Below are 15,806 nucleotides of genomic sequence, written 5' to 3'. Positions count from 1 at the left end.
ATATAGTTACTAATGTTCATGGGGTTTATATGGCATCATCAATTTTGCACAGTGCATTGAGAGAGAGAAAATGAAACCAACACATGTAGTGTACTTTGATTTCCATGTGGCAGGCATTTAAAATTCTGGAAGACATGCCTACTTATCATAAGCTTGAACAAATCACTTGTGTTGGGTTTTTGATAACTTTAAGAGTCATCTCAAAAGTCCTGTCATGCTTTTCACTGAGAAATTGTTTTTGACTTCTCTTATTGGAGAGTTCATTTGTCTTGAGCTACAATATAGTTTTTGGAGTTCCAGGATGTAAAGTGCTGCCATGAATGAATGATACTGTGATGGGAAAGGAAAACCTACAGTAGTTGAAAAATGCCTGTATCACAGTCTTTGAAAACTTACATTGATCTGTTATGAATTTTCAAGGAATATTCTGTGTAAAGAAAAAAAAAATTAAAAAATTTCCATTTGTAGGAGTTGAACTCAGTTATTTTCAGCAATCTCTTTTGCTTTCAAGTCAAGACAATATGCCACAGCAAGCTGGAGAATGTTCATGGGTCTCCTCCCCCTAGATCCTCATAAAGGTGCTTATAAAATTGACCTGAGGCACTCTTTTTATCAGAACCCATTTGATATTTACTGGTGTCTCCCTTTTCTTTCTGTCCTTTTGGGTTATATTTTTTTCAGTGTTAAGATGTTCTTCCTGATTGTCTAGCAACTGATCTAAAGGGTATCTTATCCCTAGCAGGACATTGTAAATCCCTTTGCCAGAGGCACGTATTTGGTCAATATCAGTATTTATACCTTACACTTACTTATCTTCACCTGTCATTAGTTAAAATGGAAGCATTGTTTTAGAATATTCAGTATTCAGATGTATTTACTTTCCTGACAAATCTTCACCATTCACTGTGATTCCACCAAAAAAAAACCTAAGGGGAGGGTGGGGGGGTGAGTAAGACAGATGAGAGAGGCAGAAAGTGTGTAGTATAAATGCTTTTTATGTTTGAGCTGAAGATACTTTCCTAATCGAGATCTGGATTTAGACAATCCGATTGTATTTATTTTCTGCTGCAGATGTTGTTTAAATTCTAAATCAATAGGGTAAAATACATACTCAGGTAATGATGTTATTTGTCTTTCCCCTAGCAATTCAGAGAACTGTGCTAAGTGTTCCTACTACCCTCTGCAAAAGAGGACCAGTCCCCTCAGGACCTTAATTATTGTATGCAATCAGAACAGTAGTTTTGTTTGGGTGGGAACCCCTGGGTCATCTAATTTTGCTTTTGTCAGACTGGCTTTTAATTCATCTGCTGCTAAGCAAGCTCCTGCCTCTTCAGAAGAGATTTCCTTCATTATGTGGTACATCTTGGGGGCACAGCTGCTGCTCTGCTTATCCAGACTCTAGCTCTGTACAAAATCCCTGGAAGCGTCTATTTTTGGCCTGCTATCTTGTCTTCTAGATAGATTGTCCAAAGTGAACTCTGAGAATAAATATGATTGCAATCAGCTGCAGGTACAGTACCTGTAGGGCTGTCTGTGATGCAACTGCTGGCTTAGTCTGACAACTGCTGATGGTGACACTGTTAGAAAAATCACTTCTTTCTTACTGGAAACTTTAAACTCAGTAACTTGGATTCTGCTGCAGGGTCTGCTTGAAGCATGTTCAACAATAAGAGTGCAGCTTGACATGGAACCTGAAGGAATCACACAGAATTACAAGTTTAGTTAGATTGCATAGATAGAGCATCTTCTAACTGGCTATCACAGGATGAAGCTGATTGTATGGGTTCCCATCAGCGGAAACCTTTGTCATTCTCGAGCAGAGGAGAAGAGGACAAGGATCCCAAATCTGAATTTTAAGGCAGTCTTGGAAAGATGGATTATGTTTCTTTCTATCATTAAAAAATGGATGTTCAGCAAAATTTGTATTCAAAGTAATTTTTACTTTAAATTTATGGGTAGTAGTTTTAGACTTTGTAGCTTGTGAGGACACATATCCTACTAATGATACCAAGAAGTTAAGTAAGTTTTCAAAGTAATAAGTAATATTTTTAAGTAAATTAAATTCAACATGAAATTTCTACTGCTCTTTCTAATAGCGTCATGCTGTGTTTAAAAGAGTAGCTTGATCTGTCACTGACCTGCTCAGTGTTCTGAGTAGAAATTAAAGAAGGAACAGATGTTCGTGTTAGGTCATATTTTACTGTTTCAGACTGTTGTGCTAACAGACAGAAATAACTGGAGCTTCCTGATCTCACCCATTGTTACAGTGCAAATATTCAAAATGTTTTGAAGATGTAAAATGTCAAATTCTGGGCTTTTGGTAAATAACTGGTTTCATTTGCTTCAGTGGCGTTGGCATTTCTATTTCAGTACATCTGAAAATAATTTCAGATTTGTCATCTTTCTATCCTGAGGCAAGAGTCCTCATTTCTGCAATTGCTGTGGGAGCAAGATAGCTTTCATTCTGGAATTTTATAAACTTTAAGTATCTACCTTAGAGGGATTTAATAGCTTTCCTCACCTATGGAGCATCCACTCCCACACAAGCTAAAAGCTGTGGTCATTGGTAGATTCAACACCTCAAAATGGAGAAGTTTAAGAATGAATTACTCTTGCAAGCTTAATTTTTCTTTATTAATTGTATGTGTTGATCTACAGTTTTTAGTTTCAGAGTACTTCATAATTAGCTCTGCTTTCTGCCCATCTCCATCCCCTGCTCCAAGATATGCACCATCCACTGTATTTCTGAGCAGCACTTATTGAACAGTAGCTGATATCTCCTGCTCAAAACGTGCCTGTCAGGTACTTCTATGCCCTATCCGAAATCATCATTATGTTACATAACTGTTACACTCTTTGTAGGTAACATCACTCTTGTCATCATATTTGAGCTCTTCACAAGTACCTGTCGTGCAGTGATACAGGCTTGACCATGTTACAGAAGGTGAATTTAAACATACAGGTTGAAGCCATTATTATCAAAAATATCCAGTAATTTGAATGTCTAAACTGACAATCCTGTGGCATAGGTTTTTTTGGTTTTGTTGTTGTTGTTGTTTTTTTAAATTGGCTTCTTTGCAGTATTTAGCATCTTAGATTACTTAGGTAAATTGCAGTAACAGCTGTGCATGGACAGTATTTTCATAAGCATTGTTTCATATGCTTCAAGCAGGACATAGAGAATGTGAGCTTCACTGTGCAAAGGACTTTGACCACTTTATCCAGCTGGACATTGTAGAGTCTGTGGTTCCCTTACATACAAGTCTGACCTGGTTGTAGTGAGTTGCTTTCAGCAGGGGAGCTGTGCTTTTCATTTTACACCTTCATCACACGTTTCTACAGAAATGTAGGAGTCATCCTAGGTAGAACAGGGAGCTTTACAGTTCCTAATCATGCTTTAGGAGTATTCAGAGGAGGCACTCTTTGTGAGTAATGTGGTTATCATGTGATACTATAGACTTTTTTCTGCAATAGCTGTGCAAGAACAGCAGTGTGAGTACAGTGCCTCATGAAGGGAAATACCAGAGCACTTCATTCTTGGACATTGCTGCCTGAGCTTGCTGTAGGGCGTCAAAATACTGTGTAGCAACTGTGTTAACTAAAACACTAAACTATCTGCATAATGCAAGATGGTAAATAGATATCTACTTAAAGTAATTTAATTCACCACTGAACTTTATCATGAGCTGTCCTGGAAATGATGTAGTGTATCCCCTCTGTCTGTTCCCATGTCCATGCAATTTCCTTTTAAATGAAAATTTCTAGATAGTACAAGACAATATCAGTTTCCTGTTGACTATTACATAAAGACAGCACTCTCCTACGTATTGCTGACATCTTTAATAACTGAACAAATAAATGGCTAAGGTAATTGAGTGTCAGTGATAGGTGATATTATTTTTTGTGATAGTTATCAGCAATGTACTTCTTGTTTGGGATCACCATTTTTAAAGCTTCTGGCTTCAGCCAAAGGTAACTAAGTACCATTTGCCATTATTTTTTTAAGTGCAAATACATATTTAGGTATTAAAATGTGATTGTAGCAGGTTGTTGGTAGATGATGACATGCTAGTTTTTCTGTGCATTAGCTGTTTGGATCTCTACATTTATGTTTGATTTTTATAATAATTGGTTAAGCTTTTTTCACACTGCCCATTTTAATGCAGTCTGCTGTACAAGACCTGTTTTACACACATGAACTGTTAGGGCAGTTTTACAGTGTTTTGAGGTATTTATTCAAATACTGGTTTGTAGTTGGGGCCAGCCTGGTATGTGGAGATGAAAATATATATATATAAACTTGTTCCTTGGTGTTTTTTTCTCCTGCAGCCTGTGTATCATGGCTGCATCTGTGCAATGTCTCTGACTGAGACTTTAATCAAGAGCCATGAATTTTAATTAAGTAAAAGTAAAGGATGCATTTGAAGTTGCTTACTACAGAGAGAGTTAGTTTGAGTAAATAAATAAATCTAGTCTGAACAGAGAGGATTAAAGTTTCCCTTCAGTATCTTTCATGACAGTATCTTGTTTGGGCACCAAGTATAAGAAGGTAGGTTCTGCTACTGATGCTCCTGCTCTTGGCTTGTTGGCTGCAAAACATCCACTTGCTTGGCCACCAGCTCCCCATGTATCCTGTGGAAAATCATTTAAGCAAATCCTACATTTCTCTTTTTCCAATCAGATGGTAATACTGATACTAATTATACCCTGATGGCATTAAGTCAGGACCATGAGTGCCCTGAGGTGAAAGGCTCAGAGCCATCTATTATTTATTGACTATTGTCATGCAGAGGGTTGTTCCCCACGGCTCAAACAGAGATTATCAGTTTACAAAACGGCTGTTCTGATGGTAATAATTCTCAACTTCAGCTGTCAACTTTGACATCTGATGAACAGTAGCTCAGGGAAGAGAGACTTTTCATTTCATTAACAATCTTGGGAGATTGGCCTCAAAAAACTGCACAGTCTTTTAACAGAAGAAATCAATCACACCCCTTAAAATAATATTCTCCTCATCAGGAAATGTCGAATCATGGTTTAGTATAAATCTTTTCCATTTTAATTTTTATGCACTATTTTTAAAAAGATGATGCAAATTAGCAGATTTTAGCAGCTTGGTATTCTTTGCCAAGCAACATGAAATTCACTCTTAGGAAACTAAGGAGGGTGGAACAAATAAAGTTTGGACTGTGTCTGGGGTAAGATATCTCCAGAAAGACAAGATGCTTTCCATCGGGAAAGCAATTAAATGCTCCCCAGGAGGGACTCTCCATCTGATTTCTTAGAGGGAAAGGGATGAATCTTCTCGAGGAGGCTGTCACTCAGCCTCAGCCTGGACACAGGGCATGCCTGAGGTGAGCAGAGCTTGTATGGAAGCTTCATGGCATTGGTGAAGTTCAGTTAGGGATCATATTCACATGACCTTATGGACATTTAAACCGCTTTTTGTGATGGCAGCAGTCCTTCTGGTTAGCAAAAGTGCATGTTATCTGGCAAACCAGACATGTCTTTACATGGGTTTTCTGGCTACAGAAACATCCATATTTGTATGAATAGAGTCCTACCAAAAAAAAATGTGGCAACTGACCCTTAAAAAAGAAAAAAGAAGTCTGAAATATGGAATACTTGGTCTAAGCAATACAGTGTCATGGAAGTTTCTGTCAACTTGGACAACAGGGCTAATACACAGCTACTGTGTAGAAAGAGAAGGTGGCAGAAGAATATATACAACGCAAGATGATCTCTAATCCCTGACAGCGTGCTTGGGCACTGTGCTCTGTGAAGACTGAATCTGACAGTTTGGGGTTTTTTTAAGAAAATCCATACAGTTATTCCCAGTTTACAATTTATACATTCTTCATGTGATATAAAAATTTCCATTGCCTTCTTTAAATCCCATAAATATAGTAAATTGACTCTTCCCTGACTCTTCCCTGTGATATCTTACGTATGGTCTTACATCTAAATGTCTGTGTCTCTGGAGAAAACCAAACCAAAAAAGCAAACAACTAGCCCATCTTCTACAGAAATATGTGATTTACAGTGAGGAAACATACTTCTCTCATAGACACCATTGCAGCTTTGACATTCGATTTCATTACTTCAAAATCCTAAATATTGCTGCTTAAAGCTGCTGCAGTTGGAGTTATTTTGCAGCCATCAGCAAAGCTGATTTGCTTGCCTGTGCTCTGCATATGGATTGTTGCTCCACTCAGGACTGGTGAGGTTTTATATCTTGTGCAGGTGTCAGAACACTGCAGCTCTGTCAGGGTTGTTGTAAGTTTCCAGTTAGTCTAATCTGCATGAATACAAATGTGAAACACAGCAATATATATTTTGTTTTCTCATTTCCAGGTCAATGGTGACATCCCACCTCGATTAAAAAAGAGTGCCCATGAAATAATCCTGGATTTCATCAGATCGCGACCTCCATTAAATCCTGTATGTAATCCAGTGGGCTTCATTCCTTACAAAATAGTGGCTTTTTAAAGCATGTTTGATTCTAGCAAATATGTAGACATAATATTATCTGCCAGGGCTTTCAAAAATACTGTCTTCTGTATGTAGAACAGGATCTCTTAAAAGAACAGTGTGTAATATGTTGCACATACCAATTAACAGCTGCCAGCAGCCCTTTATCTCTAGGAAACCATGATGAATAAAACCCCCTTTCAAATTTATGTTGAGGTTTGAAACCAAGTGTATGCAAAATCATATCACAGCATTCCATGTTTTTTTTTTAAAAAGTGTGAAATCTACTTTCAAAGACGCACTTTTTAATGTAAATATGATTGTCTCTGTGTCCCAAGGCGTCGGCAAGGAAACTGAAACCAACCCCACCACGGCCCCGCAGCCTCCATGAAAGGATCCTGGAGGAGATCAAGGCAGAGAGGAAGTTACGTCCAGTCTCCCCTGATGAGATAAGGCGTAGCAGGCTGGGTAAGCACATGGCCAGTTTTTACTTGCAGCATCCACAAGATGCAGCAATATTAGCCACATCTGTGCAGATGTCACTGAAGATAAAATTACTCCTTCAGAAAAAGAAATCACCTACAGGCTTTTCTAGGGCTGCGCAGTCTTTGTGTTTAGTTATAGTTTAAAATATGAAACAGAATGGTTCAGATTGATTCCATGCAAATTTTTAGTGTATTAGATGAATGGAATGGTATTGTATTGCTTGTTGCACATGACATTTTATGTTAGATTTGCTGAGAATGGAACAGGTATTGTTTGTCTCTAGTTCAGTACACCTTGACTATCTGAAAGTATTCTTTACATGTTGATTTTTAATTAATTTATTCTCTTTGTTTCCTGTTGTTAGCATCATCAGCTTCTTTATTTTAATTTAAAATTGGCTTTTATTTTGTTTACTGAATCTGTTGCATTTATTTTGAATCTAAATCTTTGCTTCCTTTTCCAAGCTATGGAAAATGTGTTTGTAGGTCTTTATATGGGAAAATAATTCAGACTTGTACTGCAAAGAATTTCATTTCTGCAGTGTATTTTCAGCAAACCAATATGAAATGATGCAAATACTATGCAATGCAGCAGTCACCAAGTTTGCATTAGTTCAGTGGTTCTGATGGCAAAAGCGTGACAAATACAGTCCTACATAGTGACTTAGATTGCTTTAAGTGTACTGTATTTATCTGTATCAGAAAAACTGAAGTAGCTGAATTTTTAAAGAGCAAATGTGGAATCTTATGTCTGAAAACTGTCAAAAATCCACATATGTACCCTCTGTCACTGCTTTTTGAAAGATATTTGTGCTTGCCACATATACCCAAAGGCACTGGTCCAGATTCAAGTGGATTGTGACAGCCCATTGTCTCTGGAGAAAAACAATTTCATCAGTCTTGCTTTGTTGCATTGTTTTGAAGTGCTTGATGGAGTTTGGGGAATGCTTTGGTGCGTTTGTAAAAGAATGATGCTTTGAATATTGTTTTTTTTGGGCATTCAAGTTTCTGGTTTGGATTCAGTTTATGTTTGCTGTATCAATTAACATTTCTCACAGGCCTAGACTTTTTTCCAAATGTTGGAAGCTTGTAAAAATGTAGAATGACTCCTTTCTTTTCTTCCAAACCTTCAGTTTCAGAGTTTTAAATGTTCTCTGTCTGGGAGCTACCATGTTGTCTCAGGGACTGCAAACCGGATCTAATATGTATTTACAATTTCTAACTGATATAAATGACATCAAACCCAGTTAGTAAACAGTTTCTAAAACTGATGTTAAATTTTGAATCACTACTGATTAGGACTCCTGGACTGATTTCAAGGCATTATCTCCAATGAAAGTTACCTGTCTTCCACTAATTCTTCTCTTTTTGTTAAAGCATTAAATTGTTGTGTTTTGGAACTGGGGTAATTCCTCTTAAGTCCAGTGAATTGACTGGATTAAATGCCACTTTAATGGGGATGTAAATGTGGATGCATGCAAGCTTTTTTCCAAGTATATGTTAGCTGCTGGCATGAAGAACTAAAAAGACCAAAGTCCTTTAAGATAATTTTCCCTACGTTGATGTATGAGGTTTCATTCTTTCTCACGATAGGAATGATTGTTACACCTAAAGTTCCTTTTAAAAAAGAATGTGCTTGTGCAGTTTAGTAACAAGTAATGTTGGTGGCATTCAGTATGGCACAAATAGATCTGCCATACAGTTTAAATGACCACTGAATGTAATTTAGTGTAACAACATGTAAGGTAATGAGGTTTAAGGATTATAAATCTAAGTAGGAACACCATGTGGGACCCTTGCACCATCTGGACAGAACTATTTGTTGCTATTAAAAAGGAGGAAAAAAATAGCACATTAAAGTGACGTATTCAAGAGCATAAAGTGTATTTCACATGTCCCAGAGCTACTCCTTTTTGCTCAGTTTATACCATCAAGAGCACAACTGCACTTGGCTGTTGGGGTGAGTGGGGGCTGTACTCTTGCAGCTCCTCCTCTGTGATAAGGCTGTACCTGTGGCATGTGTTCCAGCAGCCACAGGCTTTGTCCCTCTCTACACAACACATGTTAGAGGTAAGATCTTCTCTACCCTGGCCAGTCTCAGTCTAAACCTTCTTTGGGAATGGGGTTGAGCTGTGCTCACAAAGAGAGAGGTTTGAGTAGAGGAGTTGGATTGAGCTTTCGAATGACCTCATAAAATCGTCAGTGTAAGCCATCAAGACAAACACAGCCTTGAGGTACACGTCCTTTTAATTAAAAGCATAGATTTGTGACTCAAGCAAATGGAGCTAATGGAGCTTGGAGAAAGCTTTGTTTCATGTGCAGGTTTTATCAATGTCTCAGCATCAGCTGATAAACACCCTTCTGCTTTAGAAGTATGTGCCTTTATGCTAAGTTTGGACAGAAATTTTTAAACTGTTTCTGTAGCTATTATCTATGGATAATTTCTAGTTATCCAGTTATCTAGTGGATACAGAAAAAATTCCCTGACTCCCAAAGTTAGTTCTGAGTCAGCCACCTACTGCATGCACCACTTTAAATTATTCTCATGAGGAAAACTTGTCCCAGTACAACCTTTTTATAAACAGCATCTTTTAGGGCAGTGGTATGTGTGTCTGACAGGCTCTTTCTACCAGCTTGCAGGTTGATCACCTGTCAAGTAAGACACATAAGCTGATTTCAATTTTGATGCATTTTTGCACATTCTTGTCACTGGGCTTGGCCTGATTATCTGGATTAGTGCACTGAAATTTTGTTTTCAGTTGAATATTTTGAGGGTCTGCTCCCTGAAGCATGGTTTAATTGGAAATACAGATAAGTCTTTCCAGAAATGGAGAACATCTGGCCACTTTCTTATCTAACAATAAAATCATCAGAGGAAGAAGAGAATATTACGGATGCATTTTAAAGGCTAAGTGAACCTAGAGTTTTTAAAAATAGTAGTAATCAGCACAAATCAGATTTTGTTTGACCTTTTTTCCATTCTCTTCAAGGAAACTACTGCTCAAGCTTAGCTTGGGTGTCTCTCTTTATTAGTTTAATTATAATCATTGGAGATTATGCTTAAAAAAATTGAAAATATCTTTATTTCAGGTCACTGAAACTTGTGTGAAATGTGGCTTTGTGCTTTCAAATTTTTTTTCCAGCTCTTTCTCTCTTCTCTTTCTTCCCCTTTTTCCTGATTCTCTTTCATGGTGATTTTACTTTAAATATTTTTTTTTTTAGATATTTGTCTCTTGTTTTGATATTTGTTTTATTTGATTCCAAAAATCTTAATTTAGTAGTAATATAATTGCTTTGTTTTCAAGTCCTGTTTATGCTACTGTAGTTTTCAGACTTTGAGCTTTACTACAGTGAAGCAGCAGTATGTCTGACACATTTTGGATTTAAGCAAGGGAGTCCAAAATGTCTCAGGTGGAGTTAATCTTTTGTTTTCATTGTTCCTCTGTTTTTCTAAGGGCTGAACCATTTTCTTTTTCTGTTGTGTTTGTTTCTTTTTTACAGCAATGCGGCCACTTAGCATGTCTTACAGTTTTGACTTGTCAGGTAAAATGTGCTGAACCACCTGATGTGGTTGTTGTGCTTATTGTGAAATTCATTTCATCTGTTTGTTGAATTCCCATCTAAGAAAGAAACTTGAAGGGATTCTTCCAAGATATGGTCAGTGAAAATAAAAAAATTAGATAAATTAGTTATTAATACTTTCATTTCCCTTGCCACAAAAAGATGCCTAGGTACAGGAAACATCTGTATTTCACCTGAAATACAGAATGTATTCACCAGAGTGCTGCAATTCTGTTTAAATAAATAAACAAAATAAGGTTATCCAGAGCTATTCCAGACTCTTAAAAGGATTGCAGAATAGAGCATCACCTTCAAGTCTGATTTATTTATTTATAAATCTGACTTTTGTGTCATTGCACTCACTTTTTGACTAGACCATCTTTTTCAGTACTTCATTTCTCACCAGGATCCTAAGACTAGCTTTGAACTCATCTACCTTTCTAGATTAAGTGAAAGATACCTATGTATATTGATCTAGAAGTAAACTGTCAGTTCTACAGCATCTTTATGGTGACAGCTTTGTGAGCTATGAAATCAAAGACATTCACCAAAAAAAAGGCTAAGCCTTCCTTCTTGTTTAGCAAAGTAAGGTTTGCTGGTAATAGCTGGTAGAGGATCCAAGAGGTGACCTTGATCAACTATCTTATAAAATTTATATTGTAATATAAATTTTCATGTTTCCTCTGGTGAGCCATTAATTAGAACACGCAGCAGCTGCATGAACTTGTTCCCCTTTGGATAGCCTAGTAGCCAGAAAATAATTAATTCCTTCCTTATTATACACTAAATTTCCAGGATGATCAGGCCCAAAATTTCCATCATTGATGTTGGAAATATTCAGCATCAGCCTCAAAGGTTTGTTGCAGAGGAGATAGCTGGCTCTTGCCTAATTTCCACTAGGTGACTCTCAAAAAAGTCTCCAAATAAATCTGTTCTTTTTTTACCACCTCCCCTGTGTTCTTTGAGTTACATGTAGAAACATCTCATCTAGGACTTTAGCAGAGTTAACATCCTCGGTTTTTCCATGCATCCTTTAGCCTCATCTGGTTATTTTCCCCACAGAAAGGCATCATCTGACAGAAATGCTGGTGTATTGTGAACTAGAAAGACCATACAGAAGTTTTTTGATTACTATAACCTAAAAAATACAGCATTTATGTAACATGGGAACACAGTTGACGAGTGACATATCTGTGAACGTGGCTTCCTGTTCTGACTGAGCCAAGGAAATAGCTTGCCACTGTTGAGAGGGGAGGAGGGACTTTCACTGCTCCCCCTCTTCCCCAGGCTTCCCTCTAAGTGTGTGATTCTCCCCCTTCTCTGTGTCAGTCCTGCTCATTTATTCACAAGAGGACTGTGTTAAACTCCTGTAACCCAGGAACAATTGCTTTTAATATTTTTTACCAGGTTGTTCTTCTGCTCTTTTAGTGATTGAAACCTGCCTACTATCTGATCAGATGATCAGAGAGCTGGCTAAGGAGGGCAGCTGATGAAGGAACAGGCTCTGCTTCAGAGGCAGTGACAAGCTGTTAATGCAGCTCAAGCCTTTTTGTGAAACCTTACACTCGTGGTGTATGGTACAGCTACTACAGCTGTCTGCTGGGATTGACATTACATATGTACATGGCATCATATTTTACTCCACTGAAAGCTGCAGGGTCCCCAGGGCCTCAGATAGCAGCCTAAACAGGCAAACTTAAGTTTTGAAAAAGTATTGCTACTTTCAGATGTACTGAAAGTTCTTGTTTTAAGAAGATAAAACTGAATATGCCAGTGACCAGCTAAAGAGAAATGTTCAGATCTGTCTTTCTATATGTGTCTGTCTGCTTCTTCTTTTGCCTTTCATTTCTAAGAATTCTGGGACATCCTCATTTGTTTAAAACCAAACAATATTTTGTAATCCATTGATTCATAACCATAATATTTTTATTTTGAAGAAGTAGCTTAAAAAATCTGTGCTGTACTTGGATTCGCTGTTTTTGACTGACCACCGAAGAACTCTTCCTGGTTTCTTTATCCGTCTCCCAAATGTGATTGGTTTTGTTTCTTCAAGTCATGTGGTTCTAGCAAGTAGCATCATATGGCGTGACTGAGTGATCTGATAAAGTGTCCTTAGAAGTAAATTTGGGATGATGAAAACATTCCAGTTAGGTAGATGTGAGACACCGGATAAGCAGCACAAGTGAATTAGATAGGTTGGGATATTGATAGTAAGCAGATAAGCAGTAATTTTGGATGCTGTTGCTTTGCGTGCTTTTACTTCTTTCATTATTTTAGAGACAGAGACACTGTACTGTGCTTTCATCACTGTTTGCACACACTTGCTTTTTCAATGCCTTCATTGCACTCTGCTTGATGGAATTGCTGTCACAAAAACTCCACAAACCAGCTGAAAAAGAGAAGTGTTTCCTGCTAGGTGCTAAGGGATGGGTGCAGGTTTATATTATTCATGCTGCCTGCGATGGAGAGGATGCAGAATCCTGAGAAGACTTTTTCTGGCACTGAGCCAGTGTAGTTGGTGTGTCACAGTGCCCAGCTCCATGTATCTGCCTGCTGTTCTCCTGAAGAGGAGACAAGGGGCCCCTGGGGTCTCTTTTTACAAGTGGTAGCCACCTGTAGTGAGTTACCTGAGAGGTACTCAGATAACAACTGGGGACCAGGGCAGTCATTACCCACCTAGTCTAATAGAAAAATAGCTGAAAAGCAGTTTCATTTCAAAGCAGTGCTGAATGCAGCTCAAAAGCTCAGTCATTCCCACTCTTTAACACTCAAGTTCTTACCTCAAAGCTATGTGCATTGCTGCTTTGAAGTTGTTTCAGAAACAGTTTGTACATTTTGGGAGAAGGGGAGAACTGGGAGGTGTGCAGGGAGAGAAAAGGAAACTGAAGCATTTAATGCCAAATTTCATGGGGATTATTACTTTTAGATTATGACTGTCTCAGACCAATGGGAGGCAGGAACTCCACCTGGTCTTTGTAAACTCTTTAGTTTACATAACACAATGATACATGTGATGCAAACACAGCAAAATACTGATTTATTAGTTCTCAGGTTAGAATTCAACATCTGAAGTCCACTGAAAGGAACACATCTCTGTTACTTTTATGCATTATGTAATATTTTACAATATATTATTGACATAATAGCCAGCAAAAAGCAAATATATAATAATTCTACAAATCCATTTTAGACTTATTTTAAACTCAGTGTATAAAATTATAATCCCAAGGAGTACATTTCCTGTATAGAAGAAAATTCAGGCTTCTGTCATCATTCTTGGCTGAGGAGAGCTGGTTAGGAAGAAGACAGCATATGGTTACATGACTGCTGAGGTTTGCATGTAATTTGTGGTCTGCTTAATTCCTTGTTTCACAAGAGACATAATCTTACATGTAAAATAAAAGCACATTTCATATTATCCTCTACTGGGGTTTTTTTTGTCTCCCCCTTCCTAAGGCTGGTCAGGGAAGCCCAACACAACGATCAAGTAATCAAATCAAGACCCTGCCTTCTTTCATTTGCCTGTTGTAATGACAGCTTAGAGAAAATCTCAAAAGAAACCAAACACATTCATCCAATTTTCAGGTACTTTTCACTGTACTTGCTGCCTGAAAACACAGAGAAATTACACTCCCCCAGTGTGTCTGACTCTCTAATAAATTCTTAACTCCAGGCTATTAGCCACACAAGCCTTTTTTAATATCACTGGAATCATCTTCAAAACATTTAAGTGTTCTATGAACCTAGAGATTGTAAACTACTATCCATTTTTTAAAAAAATAATCTAGGTTTTGTTCCAAAGAATTTTCAATTGATTTCTTCTGTCATGTTCATATTTATAAGATTTAGTCTATTTGCTGCTTCTGACTTGTTTGTATTAAATAATTTTATCTTGTTTATGACAATGTACAATTATTTGTCACCTGCTAATGTTTCTGTTGTCCAAACAGATCACTAAAACAGCTTAAACAAACTAATCATTTTTTGGTCTATGTCTGCTAACAGATTCTGATTTTAATTTTGGAGCAAGGCTTTTTTCTTGAAATCTGTTTGTTTAAACTTAAATGTCATGATCTTTTCCTTAAATTATGATAATCCATTTATTCACATGAATCCAGTACTGTAAGTGCAAGAATGATAAATTGAACTTGATTGACCAAATGGATTTTATAGATTGGATGGTTTTCTAATTTCATTCATTTTTTTGTTATTATTATTCTTTAGTATTTGCAAGTTGTAAAAATTCCCTGTTCTGGTTTTTTTTTTTTTTCTCTAGAGGAGAGAGAATGAATGATGATAATGATAGAGAAAGAATGGTGATAAATGACATTTCCTACTGAAGAAACCTTGAAAACAAGTACTATGTTTGATTGTCTTCTTGATTCACCTAAAATTTCTTTGATATTTCAAGAAGACTTGAATCAACATATGAGCAACTCAGCAACATGTATGAACAACTCATACATGCCTGACTTTAAATAGAACCTGGTTTAGGCTTCCTAGATTGTGATTAGCTACATAAATTACTTTCAAAATGGACCAGAGATTTCAATTTCTGAGGCCTAAAGAAATTGCACCTAAATTTCTAGCAAGAAAAAAAAAATAAAGCAAGCAAGCAAAAACCACCAGAAAACAATTTTTGATGTGAAAACACGTTCCATCACCTGCCATAGGGGTTGTCTGGTGGTGTCCCCCCTATTTCCTTTCCCCAGGCCTGTTGTGTGTTTTACTTTTTGGCAGGAGGGGAATGCTGTAGGCCTTCCCGTCATGGCCTTACCATTTATTCTCTCAGTAAGTCCAGCAGTGCTTACAGGCCATTCTTCACCCTCCCTACCATCAGGCAAGGGAGTCCCCACCCAGGAGGTTTAGGGCAGAAGGGGCACCACTTTTGGCTGCTGTGTGGGTGGTGCAGGGGCTGCTTCCTTGGATGGTCTTTTCAGGACCTGTGATATCCAAAGACAAATCAAAAGTTTTTCTTTCTCATTTGGGAAACCCAGAGCTTCTTCAATCAACTACATGCCAGCTAGTTATGAGGTCTCAAGAAGTGTCATTGGCAACAGGGAGGGGAGTCAGTTTGGGTTGTTTTCCTCCTGTCCCTTTCTGGAATTTCATTGAGCTGCTGTTGGAGCAGGAATGCATTTGATGTGAGGGAAACCCATGCTGTACTCACAGAAACGTAAGAGGAGAAAAAACCATGACCTATAAGCCATTGTGGTAGTCAGGACACCCATTAGCAAAGCCTTTGAAGATAGGAGCTAAGGGTTAGAGAGTTGAAGTCTTTGATTGCAG

The 15,806-nt window shown here is 37.7% G+C and overlaps 1 protein-coding gene across 7 annotated transcripts in view; it reads left to right on the top strand.

Moving 5' to 3' along the window:
• The window catches only part of SPIRE1 (spire type actin nucleation factor 1), a 125,361-nt gene that overhangs the window by 89,646 nt on the left and 19,909 nt on the right, over positions 1–15,806 (top strand). For 4 of the 7 annotated variants that reach the window (XM_086893044.1, XM_086893054.1, XM_086893069.1 and 1 more), the window contains exons 7-8: positions 6,355–6,441; positions 6,810–6,939. In XM_086893044.1, coding sequence (XP_086749170.1) covers positions 6,355–6,441; positions 6,810–6,939 — 217 coding nt within the window. Of the gene's footprint in view, positions 1–6,354; positions 6,442–6,809; positions 6,940–10,457; positions 10,500–15,806 lie in introns of all 7 variants that reach the window. The other 3 variants (XM_086893061.1, XM_086893049.1, XM_086893035.1) reach the window with 1 other exon arrangement.

Source organism: Cyanistes caeruleus, chromosome 1 (assembly GCF_971803275.1).
Source record: "Cyanistes caeruleus chromosome 1, bCyaCae1.hap1.1, whole genome shotgun sequence".
In the NCBI taxonomy this organism is placed as follows: domain Eukaryota; kingdom Metazoa; phylum Chordata; class Aves; order Passeriformes; family Paridae; genus Cyanistes; species Cyanistes caeruleus.
The sequence above is the reverse complement of the archived record's forward strand: the minus strand, read 5'-3'. Positions and strand labels throughout refer to the sequence as shown.